Here is a 15,189-nt window from a genome sequence, read left to right as displayed (position 1 = left end):
GCTCCAGCACCTGGATCCGACTGGATGCGGATTCCAATGCAGCTTCCGAGGCCTTAGTTTGACCCTCCACCTCCTCCAGCCTCTCCCCGAGGCCCTGAATCTTCTGCTCATGCTTCTGCAGCAGGGATGTGATAGGTTGGACCTGGGCACGAATCTCCCCACGGATTTCCTCAATCGCAGCCCCAACGTTCAAGTCCCTCCATTGCTGCAGCCAATTCCTGTGAGTCTGTCAGGTCCCCGGGGGGTTCAGGAGAGGCTGCTGCTGCTACAGTCTCTGGTGTGGTAGGTGGTCCAGGGGACTGTCCTCCCTGCTGCTGTTTGCTCGCTCCTTTTCCCTTTGGCATCCTTCCCACTCCCAAATATTAACAAATATCTGTTCGGTAAGGTGTTAAACTAACAATTCCACCACATAAGTTGGCCAGGGATGGCAAAAAACACCAGTATGCCTTGGCTGTTAGGCAGAGGTGTGCACATCAGTTCTACAGGATCGCCACCATCTTGCCAAGTCTCCAGATGCCTTTTAAATGCTGTCAATTGTACCAGCCTCCATAATTTCTTCTGGCAGCTCATTCCATACATGCACTACCTTCTGTATGAAAACGTTGCCCCTTAGGTCCCTTTTAAATCTTTCCCCTCTCACCCTAAACCTAAGCCCTTTTCCCAACTCAGGGAACTATCCCAACTATCCTTTCCCCTCGTGATTTTTTAAAGATCACCCCTCAGCCTCCGAAGCTCCAGAAAAAACAGCCCCAGATATTCACCCTCTCCCTAAAGCTCAAATCCTTCAACCCCGGCAACATCCTTGTAAATCTTTTCTGAATTCTTTTAAGCTTCACAATATCCTTCCGATAGGAAGGAGACCAGAATTGCATACAGTACTCCAAAAGTGACCTAACCAATGTCCTGTACAGCCGCAACATGACCTCCCAACTCATATACTCAATGCTCTGACCAATAAAGGAAAGCATACCAAAAGCCTTCTTCATTATCCTATCTACCTGTGACTCTACTTTCAACAAACTGTGAACCTGCACTCCAAGGTCTCTTTGTTCAATAACACTCCCCAGGACCTTACCATTAAGTGTATAAGTCCTAGTCTGATTTTCTTTTCCAAAATGCAGCACCTCACGTTTATCTAAATTAAACTCCATCTGCCACTCCTCAGTCCATTGGCCCATCTTATCAAGATCCCTTGTACTTCTTCGCTGTCCACTACACCCCCAATTTTGGTGTCACCTGCAAACTTACGAACTATACCTCCTATGTTCACATCCACATCATTTATATAAATGACAAAAGGTAGTGGACAGTTCGTGAGACATGAATTCCCATGCACATGAAGAATTTGGGTTTCTTACATTGGACACAGTACAGACAAGGCTCACTAGGCTGATCACTGGTATGGACAGGCTGTCTCATATGGAGAGATTTTAATAGGTTGGGCCTGTACTCAGTGGAATTTACAAGAATAAGAGGCAATGTTATTGAAATATACAAGATTTAAGGGGAATTTACAAGGTAGATGTAGAAAAGTTGTTTCTCTTTGTAAGTGTGTGTTAAGGACCAGAGGGCACAATCTCAAAATAAAGGGTTGCATTTTCAAGAGAGGGGGAGAAATTTCTTCAGAGGGTTGATTCAGCGGAGCTCTTTGCTGCTAAAGGCAGTCAAAGCTGTGTCATTATATTAAAGGCTAAGAGATTTTTAATCAGTAAGTGAATCAGGGTTATAGGGAAAAAGGGCAAGAAAGTGATGTTGAGGATTATTAAATCAGCCATAATCTTACTGATAGGTAAATAGACTTGATGGACTGAATGGTCTATTTCTGCTCCTATGTTTTACAGTCTTAAACTTTAATATGGACTTGAGGAGAGCAAAGCCTTAGCTTTTGCCAACATGGATCCTAGTGTTCTTAAAATTCAGGTGACTTTATTGGGAAGGAGTATGCATATCTATAATCAAATGTAGAAACACTGCCTGTGTGAACTGCTCAGGCACTTGTACAACAATTAGTCTCCACTCATGCCAGTCATAAAAATGTACATCTAAAACTTAGTTTAATGCATCTATGACAGATTGTAAACTCAAAAATAACAAAGTGTAAAATGTAATTTTGTTAAAGTCAATTATACATCTGCAGAGATACCAAAAAAACCATGTAATCACATTGCAATCCAGCAAAGACTTATTCATTCTAATATCTCTCTGGAGAGAAGGGGAGGACGGAGGGAGAAAGAAATTGTCCTCTTAACCAATGGCAATAAGATCTTGTTTTCATAAATTTAAATGCAATAATTTATTTAATTCAAGAATAATAGCCTTACCCAGGAGTACATTTAAAAGAAGCTAGCAAATTTTGTCATGCAGAATAATGTGTCCAGACAACTGACAGGTAACAATAATATCAGGTTACATTTTCCAAAAGTGTACTTACCAGTCCACTTTTCAGGTTTTTTATTCTTTTCACAGACATCTTGTTTGCAACTAACCAGGCCAAGGTGGGAGCATACTGCCACAAATAAACATAAAGGAGAAGTGGCTGCCCAGAAATCCACATTTCCTTTAATTCATTTGCCATACCAACTAGCATCAGCTGGACACAGCGTGCAGTGGACATTTTGCAGGTTTGTGCAGAGTTCTCAGATATAGGCTAAAAGAAAAGCAAAGCTATAGTATGTTGCAAGCAATTATAATTGTAAACGTAAACTGAAAAAGCTATAGGATTTCCAAATTCAGATTGTTTAATCATACTAGTCCAGTTTACATGCTGTCCCCAAGGAGAGAATTCAAATGAGATCAAATTTGGGCACTGTGCCCTCAATTAGACAAAGAACTAGTTATCATTTATATCTCCAAAAGAAAAATACTTTACTTCTCTGTTCCAATAAACGTCAAAATAAAAGGTGACACTGAAATATTAGGGTTTCAAGTCCTCCCTCCCCAGCATACACCTGGCAAATAATCCAAGCTATTGAGAACAAAATGGATGAACTTAAAACTAGACTCACTTTCAAAAGAGATTTGAGGGACTGCTGTGCATTCTGTTTCACAGAGACATGGCTCATCTCTGCTGCACCTGACTACCTTACAACCGGAAGGCTTCTCAATTCACTGAATGGACCTTTTGGCATCCTCGGGCAAGGTAAGGTATGGTGAAGTCTGCCTCCTGAAATCAACATCTCCCAGTTGCTCAAACATGGTGACCTTAGCAAGTCACTGCTGCCTGGATTGAGAGTATTTAACAGTGAAATACCATCCATACTATCTGCCGCACAAGTTCACCTCCACTGACAGCGGTCTACACCCCACTTCATGCAGAAGTGAAGAATGCACTTGAAGTATACAGTACTACAAATAAACAGCCTTGAGTTGAAATACTCAATGCCTTGTTCATCGTAGTCTGCGGCTTTAACCAAGCCAACCTCAAGAATGTGCTAGCAAGATTCCACCAACACATATCTTGTCCCACTAGAGGACTGGACATCCTTGATGATTGCAACACAACCATAAAAGATGCCTACTGCTCCATTCCCTGTCTGCATTTTGGAAAATCAGACTACAATGCTGTGGTCCTCCTGGCTTACAAGCAGAAATTAAAGTGTGAGGACCTAATACAGAAAATAGTGCCACATGGCTATCTACTCAGCACCCAACTACACTCCTTATACACACACACACACACACACACACACACACACACACACACACACACACACACGGCCAAGTTCCACACCAACTCCATTTACAAGTTTGCTAACAACACCACCGTTGTTGATTGGATCTCAAACAACAACAGGACAGAGAACAGGAAGGAGAGACAGTACTTAAAGGCATGATGTAAAGACAACAATCTCTCCAAAGTCTGAAAAATGAAGGGGATGGTCATTGATTTCAGGAAGCAGAGTGGGGGGCATTCCCCATCTGTATCAGTGGTGCTGAGGTGGAGATGGTCGAGAATGTCAAGTTTTTGGGAGTGACAATCACCAACAACCTATTCTGGTCTACCCACATTGACACTACAATCAAGAAAGCACAGCATCGCCTCTACTTCCCCAGGAGGTTCAGGAATGTCTATAAAGACTTCCAATTTTTATAAATGTACCAAAAAATGCATCCTATCTGGATGCATCGGAGCTTGGTATGGCAACTGTTCTTCCCAAGACCAAAGGAAACTAGAGTTTTAGACTAGTCCATCATAGTCCATCATACAAATCAGCCTCTTATCCTCTGACTTCATCTATACTTCCTGCAGAATTGGGAAAACAACCAACATAACTCAAGACCCCTCCTACCCTATTTATACTCTCTTCCATTGGGCTGAAGGCATATAAGTTTGTGTACAAGTGTGAACAGATTAAAGAACAGCTTCTTCCCCAGTGTAATCAGACTTTTGAATGGACCTCATTAATGCTAATCTCTGCACCTTCTCGCCGGCTGTAACTTTATATCCTGTACTCTGTTCTGTTACCCTGATGCACTTCTATAGTACAATATGCCTACACAGCAAGTAAGACAACACTTTTCACTGTACCTTGATACACGTGATAGTAATCAAATCAAAGATACTAATATGTTGAACTCTCACTATTCATTGCATGAATTTCACTTTAAAGGATTACAATAGTGGATGCATTTTTAGTTTTCGCCACAAAATTTTATGACGGTGTAGAGAGGTACCGTACCTTTAAGAGAGTTGAAGGACTTAGCAAGCACAGAGAGTGCTGGAGAATTTACAATACAACATTTGGTCCAGCAGCTAGCAATACCTGAGTTGCTAAGAGACAAGGACAAATTCAAATTCGGCCAGTTTAAATTACGCCCCAAGATACAAAACTCCAATCAAGTTCAAATTTAGTATTTTGACAATATTAAAATCAATGAAACAATCCAATGCTTTGGGGTATAAAACCGGAAAATAATTGAACAGTTCACCAACATATGCAGACTGCCCACAGAATAGCTCTCTTAAAGGTACCTTTATCTATCAATGACCTGTAAAACAGAAACTGTAAGAAGAAGAAAAGAAGACAGAGGAAGATACAAAGAGAAGATTCGACAGCTGGCTGATTTTGAAATTTGAATTTTTTGGTAAATCTCAATCGGGAGTTTTATCGGCCCAGTACAATAGGAGGGGAAGTAAAAGGTAGGTTAGAGAAAGGAGGTGTAAATTGGTGTTAGTTAATTGTTCTCTGTTAGACTTTTAAATAAAAAGTTGTTGACTTTTAATGTAAATGGTGACCTTTGGGATAGTTTGTAGCCTCTTGAATTTTAACAGATTACAGCACGGGTTAAAATTATTTCTGTGTTGCTGGTTTAAACTAGTGGGGGCGGGATTACCCTGTGTCTTAACAGTTTGAAGGCTTTTGTCTGTCATTTGAACTGGTTTAGAAAGATTTGAATAGATCTGGAGGTTCAAAAAATTCAGCAGATTTAAACACTTGCAGGTTAGTGTCCTAGATCTTTAAATAAAACATAGGCGCCCAATAATGGGTGGCATGGTGGCAAAGTGGTTAGCACTGCTGCCTCACAGCGGCAGAGACCCGGGTTCAATTCCTGCCTCAGGCGACTGACTGTGTGGAGTTTGCACATTCTCCCTGTGTCTGCGTGCGTTTCCTCCGGGTGCTCCGGTTTCCTCCCACAGTCCAAAAATGTGCAGGTTAGGTGAATTGGCAATGCTAAATTGACCGTAGTGTTACGTGAACAGTAAATGTAGGGGAATGGGTCTGGGTGGGTTGCGCTTCGGCAGGTCGGTGTGGACTTGTTGGGCCGAAGGGCCTGTTTCCACACTGTAAGTAATTTGTTTAACTTTGGTGACTTGTGGTTGATAAATTAGAAGTGAAAGAAATGGCTCTTAAAATTGCTAAAGAGATACAGGGATTTGAAGATGATTCTCAAATTTGCCAAGAAAGTTTAGAAAGAAGGAAAAAGGCAATACTTTTATAATTAGCAAATAAGTTAGATTTGGGTTTAACCAAGGACAAAAGTAAAGCTCAAATTGTTAGGGTGTTACTTAAACACTTAGGTGTATCAGATAAACAGACAAATACAGTAGACGTAGAAAAACCTAAATTACAATTGAGGAAAATGAAGTTAGAAGATAAACAAAAGGGGGAGAGAAAGAGAGAGAGAGGAGAAAGAGAGAGAAGAAAGAGACAGGAAAAAAGAGACAGAGAGAAGGTTCTTTGCTGAGCAAAGAGAGAGAAGAAAGGGAGAGACAAAGAGAGAGAGAATTTGAACTTGAGAAATTATGATTTTTTTTTTAGGCAAAGTCAAGTTAACAGGATGGAGATTAAAAGAGAAGGTACTGATATATATTTGTCAAAACTCTGCCACGTTTTGATGAGAAAGATGTTGAAGCCTTCTTTATTTCATTTGAAAAACTGTCTTGGCAGATGGAGTGTCCAAGGATTTATGGGTAATGCTAGTTGAGACTGAAGTGGTAGACATAGCTAGTGAGGTATTTGCCGCACTGTCAGATGAGGGGTCATATGAAGAGGTTAAACAGGCTATTTTAAGTGCTTATGAATTGGTACCAGAAGCATATAGACAGCAGTTCAGAAACACAAAGAAGAAACCAGGTCAGACCTATGTTGAGACTGAAAGAATTAAACATAGTCATTTTGATAGATGGGTGCATGCTTTAAAAATAGATAAGACCTTTGAGGCTCTATGAGAGATTATTCTGCTGGAGAGCTTAGAACTTCACATCCATTGGTAAGAATTCATGTGGAGGAACAGAAAGTTCAGCAAGTGAGAAGGGCAACAGATTTAGAGAAAAAGACATGTTGGTGCATAAGACAAGTTTCCAGCAAAAATTTCATCCTGTGAAGGATAGAAGTTGGGAGAAGGGGAGCTCCTACCCTATGAAACCATGAATAGAGAACACTGGTAAGAATTTATCACAGGATAAAAAAGAATCCCAGAAGGGTGGAAAGGAGGTGATAAAGTGGGACACGTAAAGTCACATTGCTGGTCATTAAAAAAACGGCAGTGTGGGAAAAGATGCAGTAAAAGAAGCTAAGCCAGTGCCATTAGTGAAGGTAGGAGACCCCCCAAGAAGAGCTGAGGAGCTGCAGGAGAATGCAAAGGGGCTGGGTATTGAATTAGTAAAGAATTCACCTTTGCGAGTAAAGTTTAATCAAAAGGAACGGGGGAGAAGAACAAGAAGTTATCATTTTGAGAGATGTAGAATCTAACCAGTCGCTGATAGTAAGGGATGAGCAAATATGCACTCTTTCTGATCTGTTACCTGAGACTGTGGTAATTTGTAGGATAGATGGACAGAAATTTAGCGTTCCCGTATGTAAGATCAGGTTGGAGTGCCAACGCAAGACTGCGGAAGTTAGAGTGGGAATGACTGACAGAGTGTCAGTTCCAGGAATTCAGTTTCTTCTTGGCAATGATTTGGGAGGATCCAAGGTGGGGGTGACACCCCTTGTGGTTACATTTTGCTAGAAGTGTCAAACATGTCAAATGGTAGGTAAGTCACAGGCGGTAATAAAACTAGCACCTTTGTTGCCAATTCCTGTTTTTGAAGAACCTTTCATGCGGGCTATAATTGATTGTGTAGGTCCCCTCCAGAGGACTAGGAGAGAGAAGGAACTGGAGAAACAGGTGTTAGTTACTGTCCAGCAGAGTGAGGAATCAAATCCAACTTATGTGGATTTTGATGTTTCTCAAAATAGATTTTAAAAATAAAGAAGTCCTTGAGGAGTGGGCTAGGTTGGTAAGCTATCTGTCTTCAGAGCATAGAATGCAGTTGAAAGATTTGCTACTGCAATACAAGGACATATGTAAGAATCAGATGGGGATGACTAATGCATTTGTACATGAAGTAAACATAGGGAATACTGCTCCGATAAAACAACACCCCTATCGGCTTAATCCTTTCAAAGCCAGACAGGTCGAGGAGGTGGTGGAGGCCATGCTCAATAAGGGTATCATCGAACCAAGCGGAGTTTGCCGATCAGCTTAGTTCCGAAGCCTGGCAGCACTCAACGATTCTGCTTGGATTATCGGAAAGTCAACGCCATTACAAAATTGGACTCATATTCAATTCCTAGATTGGAGGATGGTATTGAGAAAGTCGGACAAGCCAGCTACATCACCAAGTTGGACTTAATGTGTGGTTACTGGCAGGTACCTTTGTCAGAGACAGCGAAAGAAATTTCTGCGTTTGTAACCCCAAATGGACTATATCAATTTAAAGTGATGCCGTTTGGAATGAAGAATGCACCTGCCATTTTTCAAAGACTCATGAACAGAGTTGTGGCTGGGTTAACAAACTGTGCAGTCTATTTGGACAATGTAGTGATCTTTACTAAGTCCTGGAAAGATCACATGGTAAAGTTGGCAGAGCTTTTTGAATGACTACAAGAAGCAAAATTGATAATAAAATTAAACAAAACTAATTCATGAAAGCAGAAGTGATATTCTTGGGACATAACATCAGTCATGGAAGGTTGACCCCATAGAACACAAAGACAAAGACTATCAAGGAATTTCCATGACCAACCTTGAAGAAAGAGGTGCTTTGATTCTTAGGACTCAGCAGATTCTATTGGAAGTTTGTTCCAAACTTCAGCAGTGTAGTGGCACTGTTAATCAATTTGTTGAAGAACACAAAATTTTGGTGGACAGAACAATGCCAGGAGGCATTCGACCATTTGAAATCAATATTAACCGCCAAACCAGTTTTAGCCAAACCAAACTTTTCAAAACCTTTGAAAGTCGCCATTGATGCTAGTGACATAGGACTTGGAGCTGTACTGCTACAGGAAGATGAGAATGGGATTGAACTGCCAGCTGGTTACTTTTCAAAGAAACTCAACATCACCAGAGGAAATACTCCACAATCGAAAAAGAACAATTGAGTTTGGTACTGGCCTTACAACATTTTAATATGCATGTCACGATCAATGTGTCAGAGACGGTTGCATACATGGATCACAATCCGCTTACATTCTTAGAATGCTTTAAAGACAAGAATATGAGATTATTTCATTGGAGTCTTATGTTACAGACTTTTAATTTTAAAATCATACATGTTGCGGGTCGTAAGAATGTAATCGCAAATGCATTATGTTTAGGTGAGATTTGTATATTCAATGTTATGTATATATGTGAAGATGTTAAGGTGAACCTAGATTAAAGTTATCTGTATATTATGGTAATGTGGTTAAAGAATAGAAAAAAAAGCCATCTTTTCATTATGATGGTTCATTTTTTTTAAGGGGGAAGGTGTTTTGAAGTTGTGGGTCTACTGTACCTTTAAGAAAGTTGAAGGACTTAGCAAGCACACAGAGTGCTAGAGAATTTACAATGTAACATTTGATCCAGCAGCTAGCAATACCTGGGTTGCTATGAGACAAAAACAAATCCAAATTCGATGTATCAGTTTAAATTATGCCCCAAGATACAAAACTCCAATCAAGTTCGAATTTAGTATTTTGACAATAGTAAAACCAATGAAATGATCCGATGCTTTGGGGTATAAAAACCGGAAAAAAAAAATTGAACAGTTGGAGGAGAACTCCACGGTGGCACGGTGGCACAGTGGTTAGCACTGCTGCCTCACAGCGCCTGAGACCCGGGTTCAATTCCCGCCTCAGGCGACTGACTGTGTGGAGTTTGCACGTTCTCCCCGTGTCTGCGTGGGTTTCCTCCGGGTGCTCCGGTTTCCTCCCACAGTCCAAAGATGTGCAGGCCAGGTGAATTGGCCATGCTAAATTGCCCATAGTGTTAGGTAAGTGGTAAATGTAGATGTAGGGGTATGGGTGGGTTACGCTTCGGCGGGGCGGTGTGGACTTGTTGGGCCGAAGGGCCTGTTTCCACACTGTAAGTAATCTAATCTAATCTAAAACTACCAAGCCACCAACATAAACAGACTGCCTACAGAATCGCTCTCTTAAAGGTAGCTTTATCTATCAATGATCTGTGAAATAGAAACTCTAAGAAGGAAATAAGACAGAGGAAGATACAAAGAGAAGATTAGACAGCTGGCTGGTTTTAAAATTTGAATTTTTTGGTAAATCTCAATTGGGAGTATTATAGAAGGGAAAGTAAAAGATAGGTTAGAGAAAGGTGTTAGTTAATTGTTCACTGTTAGACTTTTAAATTAAAAAGTGTTAATTTTTAATTTAAATAGTGACCTTTGGGATAGTTCTTGGCCTCTCAAATTTTAACAGATTCCAGCACAGGTTAAATCATTTCTGTGTGGCTGGTTTAAATTAGCATGGAGGGATTTACCCTATTCATAACAACAAAGTGTAAACAACAATTCTTTGAACAATCTTAGTAAAGTTGCACTGGTAACCCTCGTGATTAACATTCACTGTACCTTATTTATCTCTTCGGTAAATGCATTTTTCACAATATTAGAGTGGACCAGTCCTGGACAAACAGTGCTAATTATAATCCTTGGGTAATTCGCAAGCTCTGGTCGAAGGGAATTAAAAAATCCCTAGAAAAGATGTAGAATTATGCATAGGTGTTACCCTTGCTATTTTCCAATCTACTAGCACCGTTCATTATAAATGAATAAAATCAACTATGACCTGCTACCCAGAAAAAGAATGCAGAAAGCAGTAAACTACAGGCAAGTTACCCTAAACATCTATCATAAGGAAAGTTTCTTGAATTTATTAAGAAGGTTATAGCAGGATACTAAGAATATCATGTGATCAGAGAGCTATCACAGCTTTGTGCAAGGGAAATCGTGTTTCATTTATTGGGGTATTTGATGAAGGAACATTTACAATAGAGAAACAAAATGGTAGATGTATGACAGTTTGATTTCCAAAAGGCATTTCATGAAAAAATACCACAAAGGTTAAAACACATCCTGCAGGAGGGGAAACATGGATAATGGATTCTTTAGGTATTAGGAAGAACTGAGCAAGGAGAAATGGATCATTTGTCATAAGTCACAGTTTGCCAATGGATTGGCAGAGGGCTAAGTGCTGGATCCTCAATCATTTTCAATCTATACCAATGATTTAGATGAGGGGATCAAATGTATGATAACCAGCATCAAGATAAATTGGGAAGTAAGTTGTCAAGAAGGGAGGGGGGAGAGGCTACAAAAGGGATATATACAGATGAAGCATGTGAGCAAAAACTTGGTAGATCACAGAATCTTTCCATACATAAGGAAGCCATTTCAGGCCATCATGTCAGAACTGGCCCCCCGAGTATTTTGACTTAATAGCAACTCCTGCCCTTTCCCCATAACTCTGCTCATTTTTTTCTATCTAAATAATCATCCAATGCATTGAATGCCTTGATTAAACCTGCCTCCATCATATTACCAGGCAGTGTATTCCAAACCCCTAAGTATTCACTGGAGGAAAAACTTTTTTCTCACTTCACATTTGCTTGTTTTGTAAAAAGACTTGGAAACTGTGTTCTCTGTCCTTTTTTTTTAAATACTTTTATTGAAAAACTATTCTTCACAAAATTAGAAAGTTACAGAAACATGAAAATATAGCATCATAACATCAAGACCAACAAGAAACAATAAGCCAACTACTATACGACTTTTTAAAAGAAATAAAAACTGCACTTATTACATATATAAATAAATAACGCTGCTCAGCGCAACAAGACCACAGCTCTCAACCTGAGAGAGCCTCAATTATTAAACCCACATTTGTTTGAAATTCTTCCTCTCACAGCCTTAGGTTTGCCAGACCAAACCATCATGGCTAGACAAAAGCCCTAATCAAAATGGCGGACAGATCTGCTTCCAAGTATTTCAAAAAGGGCTGCCATGTCTTGTAAAAGTTGTCCATTTTCTGGCGCACCATAGAGGTAAGAAGGAAGATCTAAAGGAATGTGTTCCACAATTAACTTACACCACCCCAACAGACCCAGGGGATTCTCAGACACCCAACACATCAGAATGTTCTTCCTCGCATAAAAAGAGAGACTGTTAAAAAGCTTTTTCCCATGTACATCTGAGTGAGTTATATTCGGCAGACCCAGGAGCAAAGGGACTGGGTCCACCTTGACTTTGATCCCCAAGACCCTCTCTATTACTCCTGCCACAGGGCTTCAATGCGCACGAAGGTTCAAAAAGCACGTGAAGCTATCTGCTAACGCCCCTGCTATTTCTTTCCTTGCCTCTTACAGTAACCCGGGATAGATCCACATCTGGCACTGGGGACTTGTCTACATTGATGCAATTTAGGATACCCAGAACTGCCTTCTTCAATATATTGACATTCTCTACAATATTCACACACTTATCCCTGACCTCAACGTCAGTCATGTCCTTCTCCTTGGTGAATATCAATACAAAATACTCATTAAGGATCTCTCCCACTTCCTGTAGCTCCTCGCTTAACTTCCTTTTTGTCCTTGAGTGCCTGAGTGGCCCTTCTCTTTGGAGATAGCGGGGACTGCAGATGCTGGAAAGTCGGAGTCAATAAAATGTGGAGCTGGCAAAAGTACAGCAGGTCAAGCAGCACCAGAGGGACAGGAGAGCAGAGTGAATGGTACCGACTGAAAACGTCGGCTCTCCTGCTCCTCTCATGCTGCTCGAATTGCTGTGCTTTTGCCATCTCCACACTTTACCGACTCTGAGCCTACTCTTTCCCTTGCTTCCCTCTTTCTTCTAATATATGCATAAAAGGCCTTGTAATTCTCCTGAGAGCAGTCAATGTTCAGTGTTTTCTGCCATTATACTGAAAAGGTGGGAATGGAGTACAAGACCAAGAAGGTGATAATTGTTACACCTCAACTGGAGTATGGTATGTAATTGCAGGTGCCCCATTACAGAAAAGATATGAATGCAGAAGTGATTTACAAGAATGATTCCAGGAATGAGAATAGCAAGAAGAAGTTGGGACTGTTCACCTCGAAGAAGGCAGTAGAGAGGAGAGTTGGTTTACAAAGTCATGAGTAGGCTGAACAGAGTAGACAGAGAGAAACTGTTCCTGCTCATAAAATTTTTTAAAAAAGAACAGAGGACATTGGTGAGGCCACTTTTAGAATAACGCAATCAATTCTGCTCTCACTACTATACGAAAGATGTTGTCAAACTTGAAAGGGTTCGGAAAAGATCTACAAGAATGTTGCTGAGGCTATAGGGTTTGAGTTACAGGAACAGGCTCAATAGGCTGGGGTTTTCTTTCCTTCCCTGGGGCATCAAAGGCTGAGAGATGACCTTATAGAATTCATACAGTGTGGAAGCAGGCCATTCAGCCCATCAAATTCACATCAGCCTATGAATTCTAAGCAAAGAAACAAGATCAACTGTATACACCAAATCTGCTTTAACTGAAAAATCACATCACTTTAAAAATGACATTTCAATTTTCTTTAGTAAAATTATAACAGTCATATCACTGTTGTTCATTTTAGTTCTATGATTTAACATAATGGTTATACATCTCTTTTAAAAATAATTAACTCAATATAGCACAGAATTGTGAAAAGGAACCAGGACATAAGAAAATTAACAGCGAAGAAAAGGTCAATTAGATAACTTTGTCACAATTAAAATTATTACTGAATGCAATTATTATTACCTGAAGAGCATGTTTACTACTTGCATAACCTGTAGAAACAGGGGCAGCAACAAGACCTGCCAAACTACTGACAGTGATTATTTGTCCTTTCTCCTGCTTTATCATGTAAGGTAGCACACATTTGGTCAGCGAGATTGTACCAAGGAAGTTCAGGTGCATTATGGCTTCATAGACATCAAGGTTGGTGTCCAGGAATAAGGAGCGTTGGGAACGACCAGCGTTGTTGATCAAAATGTCAATCTGCAAAGTAAAGAAGAAAGATCAAAGCTACTGAGACATAGTAAACAAGAAAATGAAAAGCTATGATTATTTCCTGGCTTAACAAATAAAATTTCCTTGGATTTTCAGTCTTGTTTCACAAAAAGTAGATCTTGGGTGTTCAATTAGCAATATGACAATTCAAGCAGTTCAGTAGATAGCAGCAAATGCTTTAGATTAATAAGTAAGATTTTCATTTCTAAATATGTCAAACATTGCATATTTTTATTGGGTAAGAAAAGTGGAAAATATTAAAGAAGCTTAGAAAAGGATATGTTGAACTTCCCATGTGCAATAGCTCAAAGTACAAGAGCTTTGGTTATATTTGTCAGAACTGTAATGATAGTCCTTTTAAAATACTGATCTACCTAATCTTAAACAAACCAGTATAAAAAGGAGTTCCATTTCCATGGAAAAGTCAAAACTACCATCACCGCCTCACTAAACAAAAAAGAAATTGCGAATTCAAGCAAGGAGTAGGCCACTCAGTTCCAAGCTTCCTTAGTCACCTCTGATCAGATTACAACTTCTAAACTGCATTCCCACCCAACCACTAACCCCCCACCCCTTTACTTAGCAAGTGATATATCTATTTCTGCCTTAAAATATTCAAAAAGGACTTTACTTCCCTATTGTAACATCTAGATAACAGTTTTAAATTTGCTCTGATGACAAACGTTAACTGGCTAGTTTCCCACTTTTTATCTCCTCTTTTTGACTAAAGGAACTACATTAGTTATCTTCCAATCTAAAAATGGAACATTCCATGAATCAATGGACATTTTGGAAAATTCAAACCAACGTAACTATCTTACTAGTGACTTCAGTTAAAAGCCTAGGATGACATCCAAAATCTAGGCATTTATCAGCTCCAACAATTTTCTCAACACCACTTAAGTTCTTTTCCAGAGTTCCTCTCTCCCTTTCATTCCCATAAATATCACTGCTTCTAGATGTTACTTTTAACCTCTACACTGAAACTGAATGCAAAATCTCTGCTCAAGTCAATTGCCATCTAATTTTTCCATTATTACTTCTCCAGACTCACTTTCTATAGGACTAACTCATTCTGTTAACTTTTCTTTAACTATTTATTGAAACTCTTACTATCCATGTGGGTATTTCTGTTTAGCTCTTGTGCTAGATTTTGTTACTATAAAGCAAAAACATTTCTGTCCAATGTCATTTGACAGACCTGCTACTGTCTTTGCACATGGGGTTCAAGTTTGACACTACGTTTAACCTTTCTAGTTAACCACAAATGGCAGGTCTGTGGCTTGGAATGTATCCATTCTGTGCATCCTGAAATATAACCTTAAAAGTCTTTCACTGCATCTTTGTTGACCCATCCTTTAAAACTGATTCTCCAAGAATAATTAGTGCTGCCAATTATTAAAACCAT

General features: G+C 39.8%; 1 protein-coding gene across 6 annotated transcripts in view; it reads right to left on the bottom strand.

The window, feature by feature from the left end:
- dhrs7 (dehydrogenase/reductase (SDR family) member 7) overlaps positions 1-15,189 on the bottom strand; it is a 57,810-nt gene that overhangs the window by 9,591 nt on the left and 33,030 nt on the right. For 4 of the 6 annotated variants that reach the window (XM_072568382.1, XM_072568381.1, XM_072568380.1 and 1 more), the window contains 3 exons: positions 13,530-13,769; positions 10,337-10,459; positions 2,432-2,647 (listed from right to left, as the gene is read on the bottom strand). In XM_072568382.1, the coding sequence (XP_072424483.1) occupies positions 2,432-2,647; positions 10,337-10,459; positions 13,530-13,769 (579 nt within the window). The remainder of the gene's footprint in view (positions 1-2,431; positions 2,648-10,336; positions 10,460-13,529; positions 13,770-15,189) is intronic. The other 2 variants (XM_072568386.1, XM_072568384.1) reach the window with 2 other exon arrangements.

The sequence above is a fragment of the Chiloscyllium punctatum genome, chromosome 4 (assembly GCF_047496795.1).
Source record: "Chiloscyllium punctatum isolate Juve2018m chromosome 4, sChiPun1.3, whole genome shotgun sequence".
Classification (NCBI taxonomy): Eukaryota; Metazoa; Chordata; class Chondrichthyes; order Orectolobiformes; family Hemiscylliidae; genus Chiloscyllium; species Chiloscyllium punctatum.
This window is presented reverse-complemented; position numbering and strand designations above follow the sequence as displayed.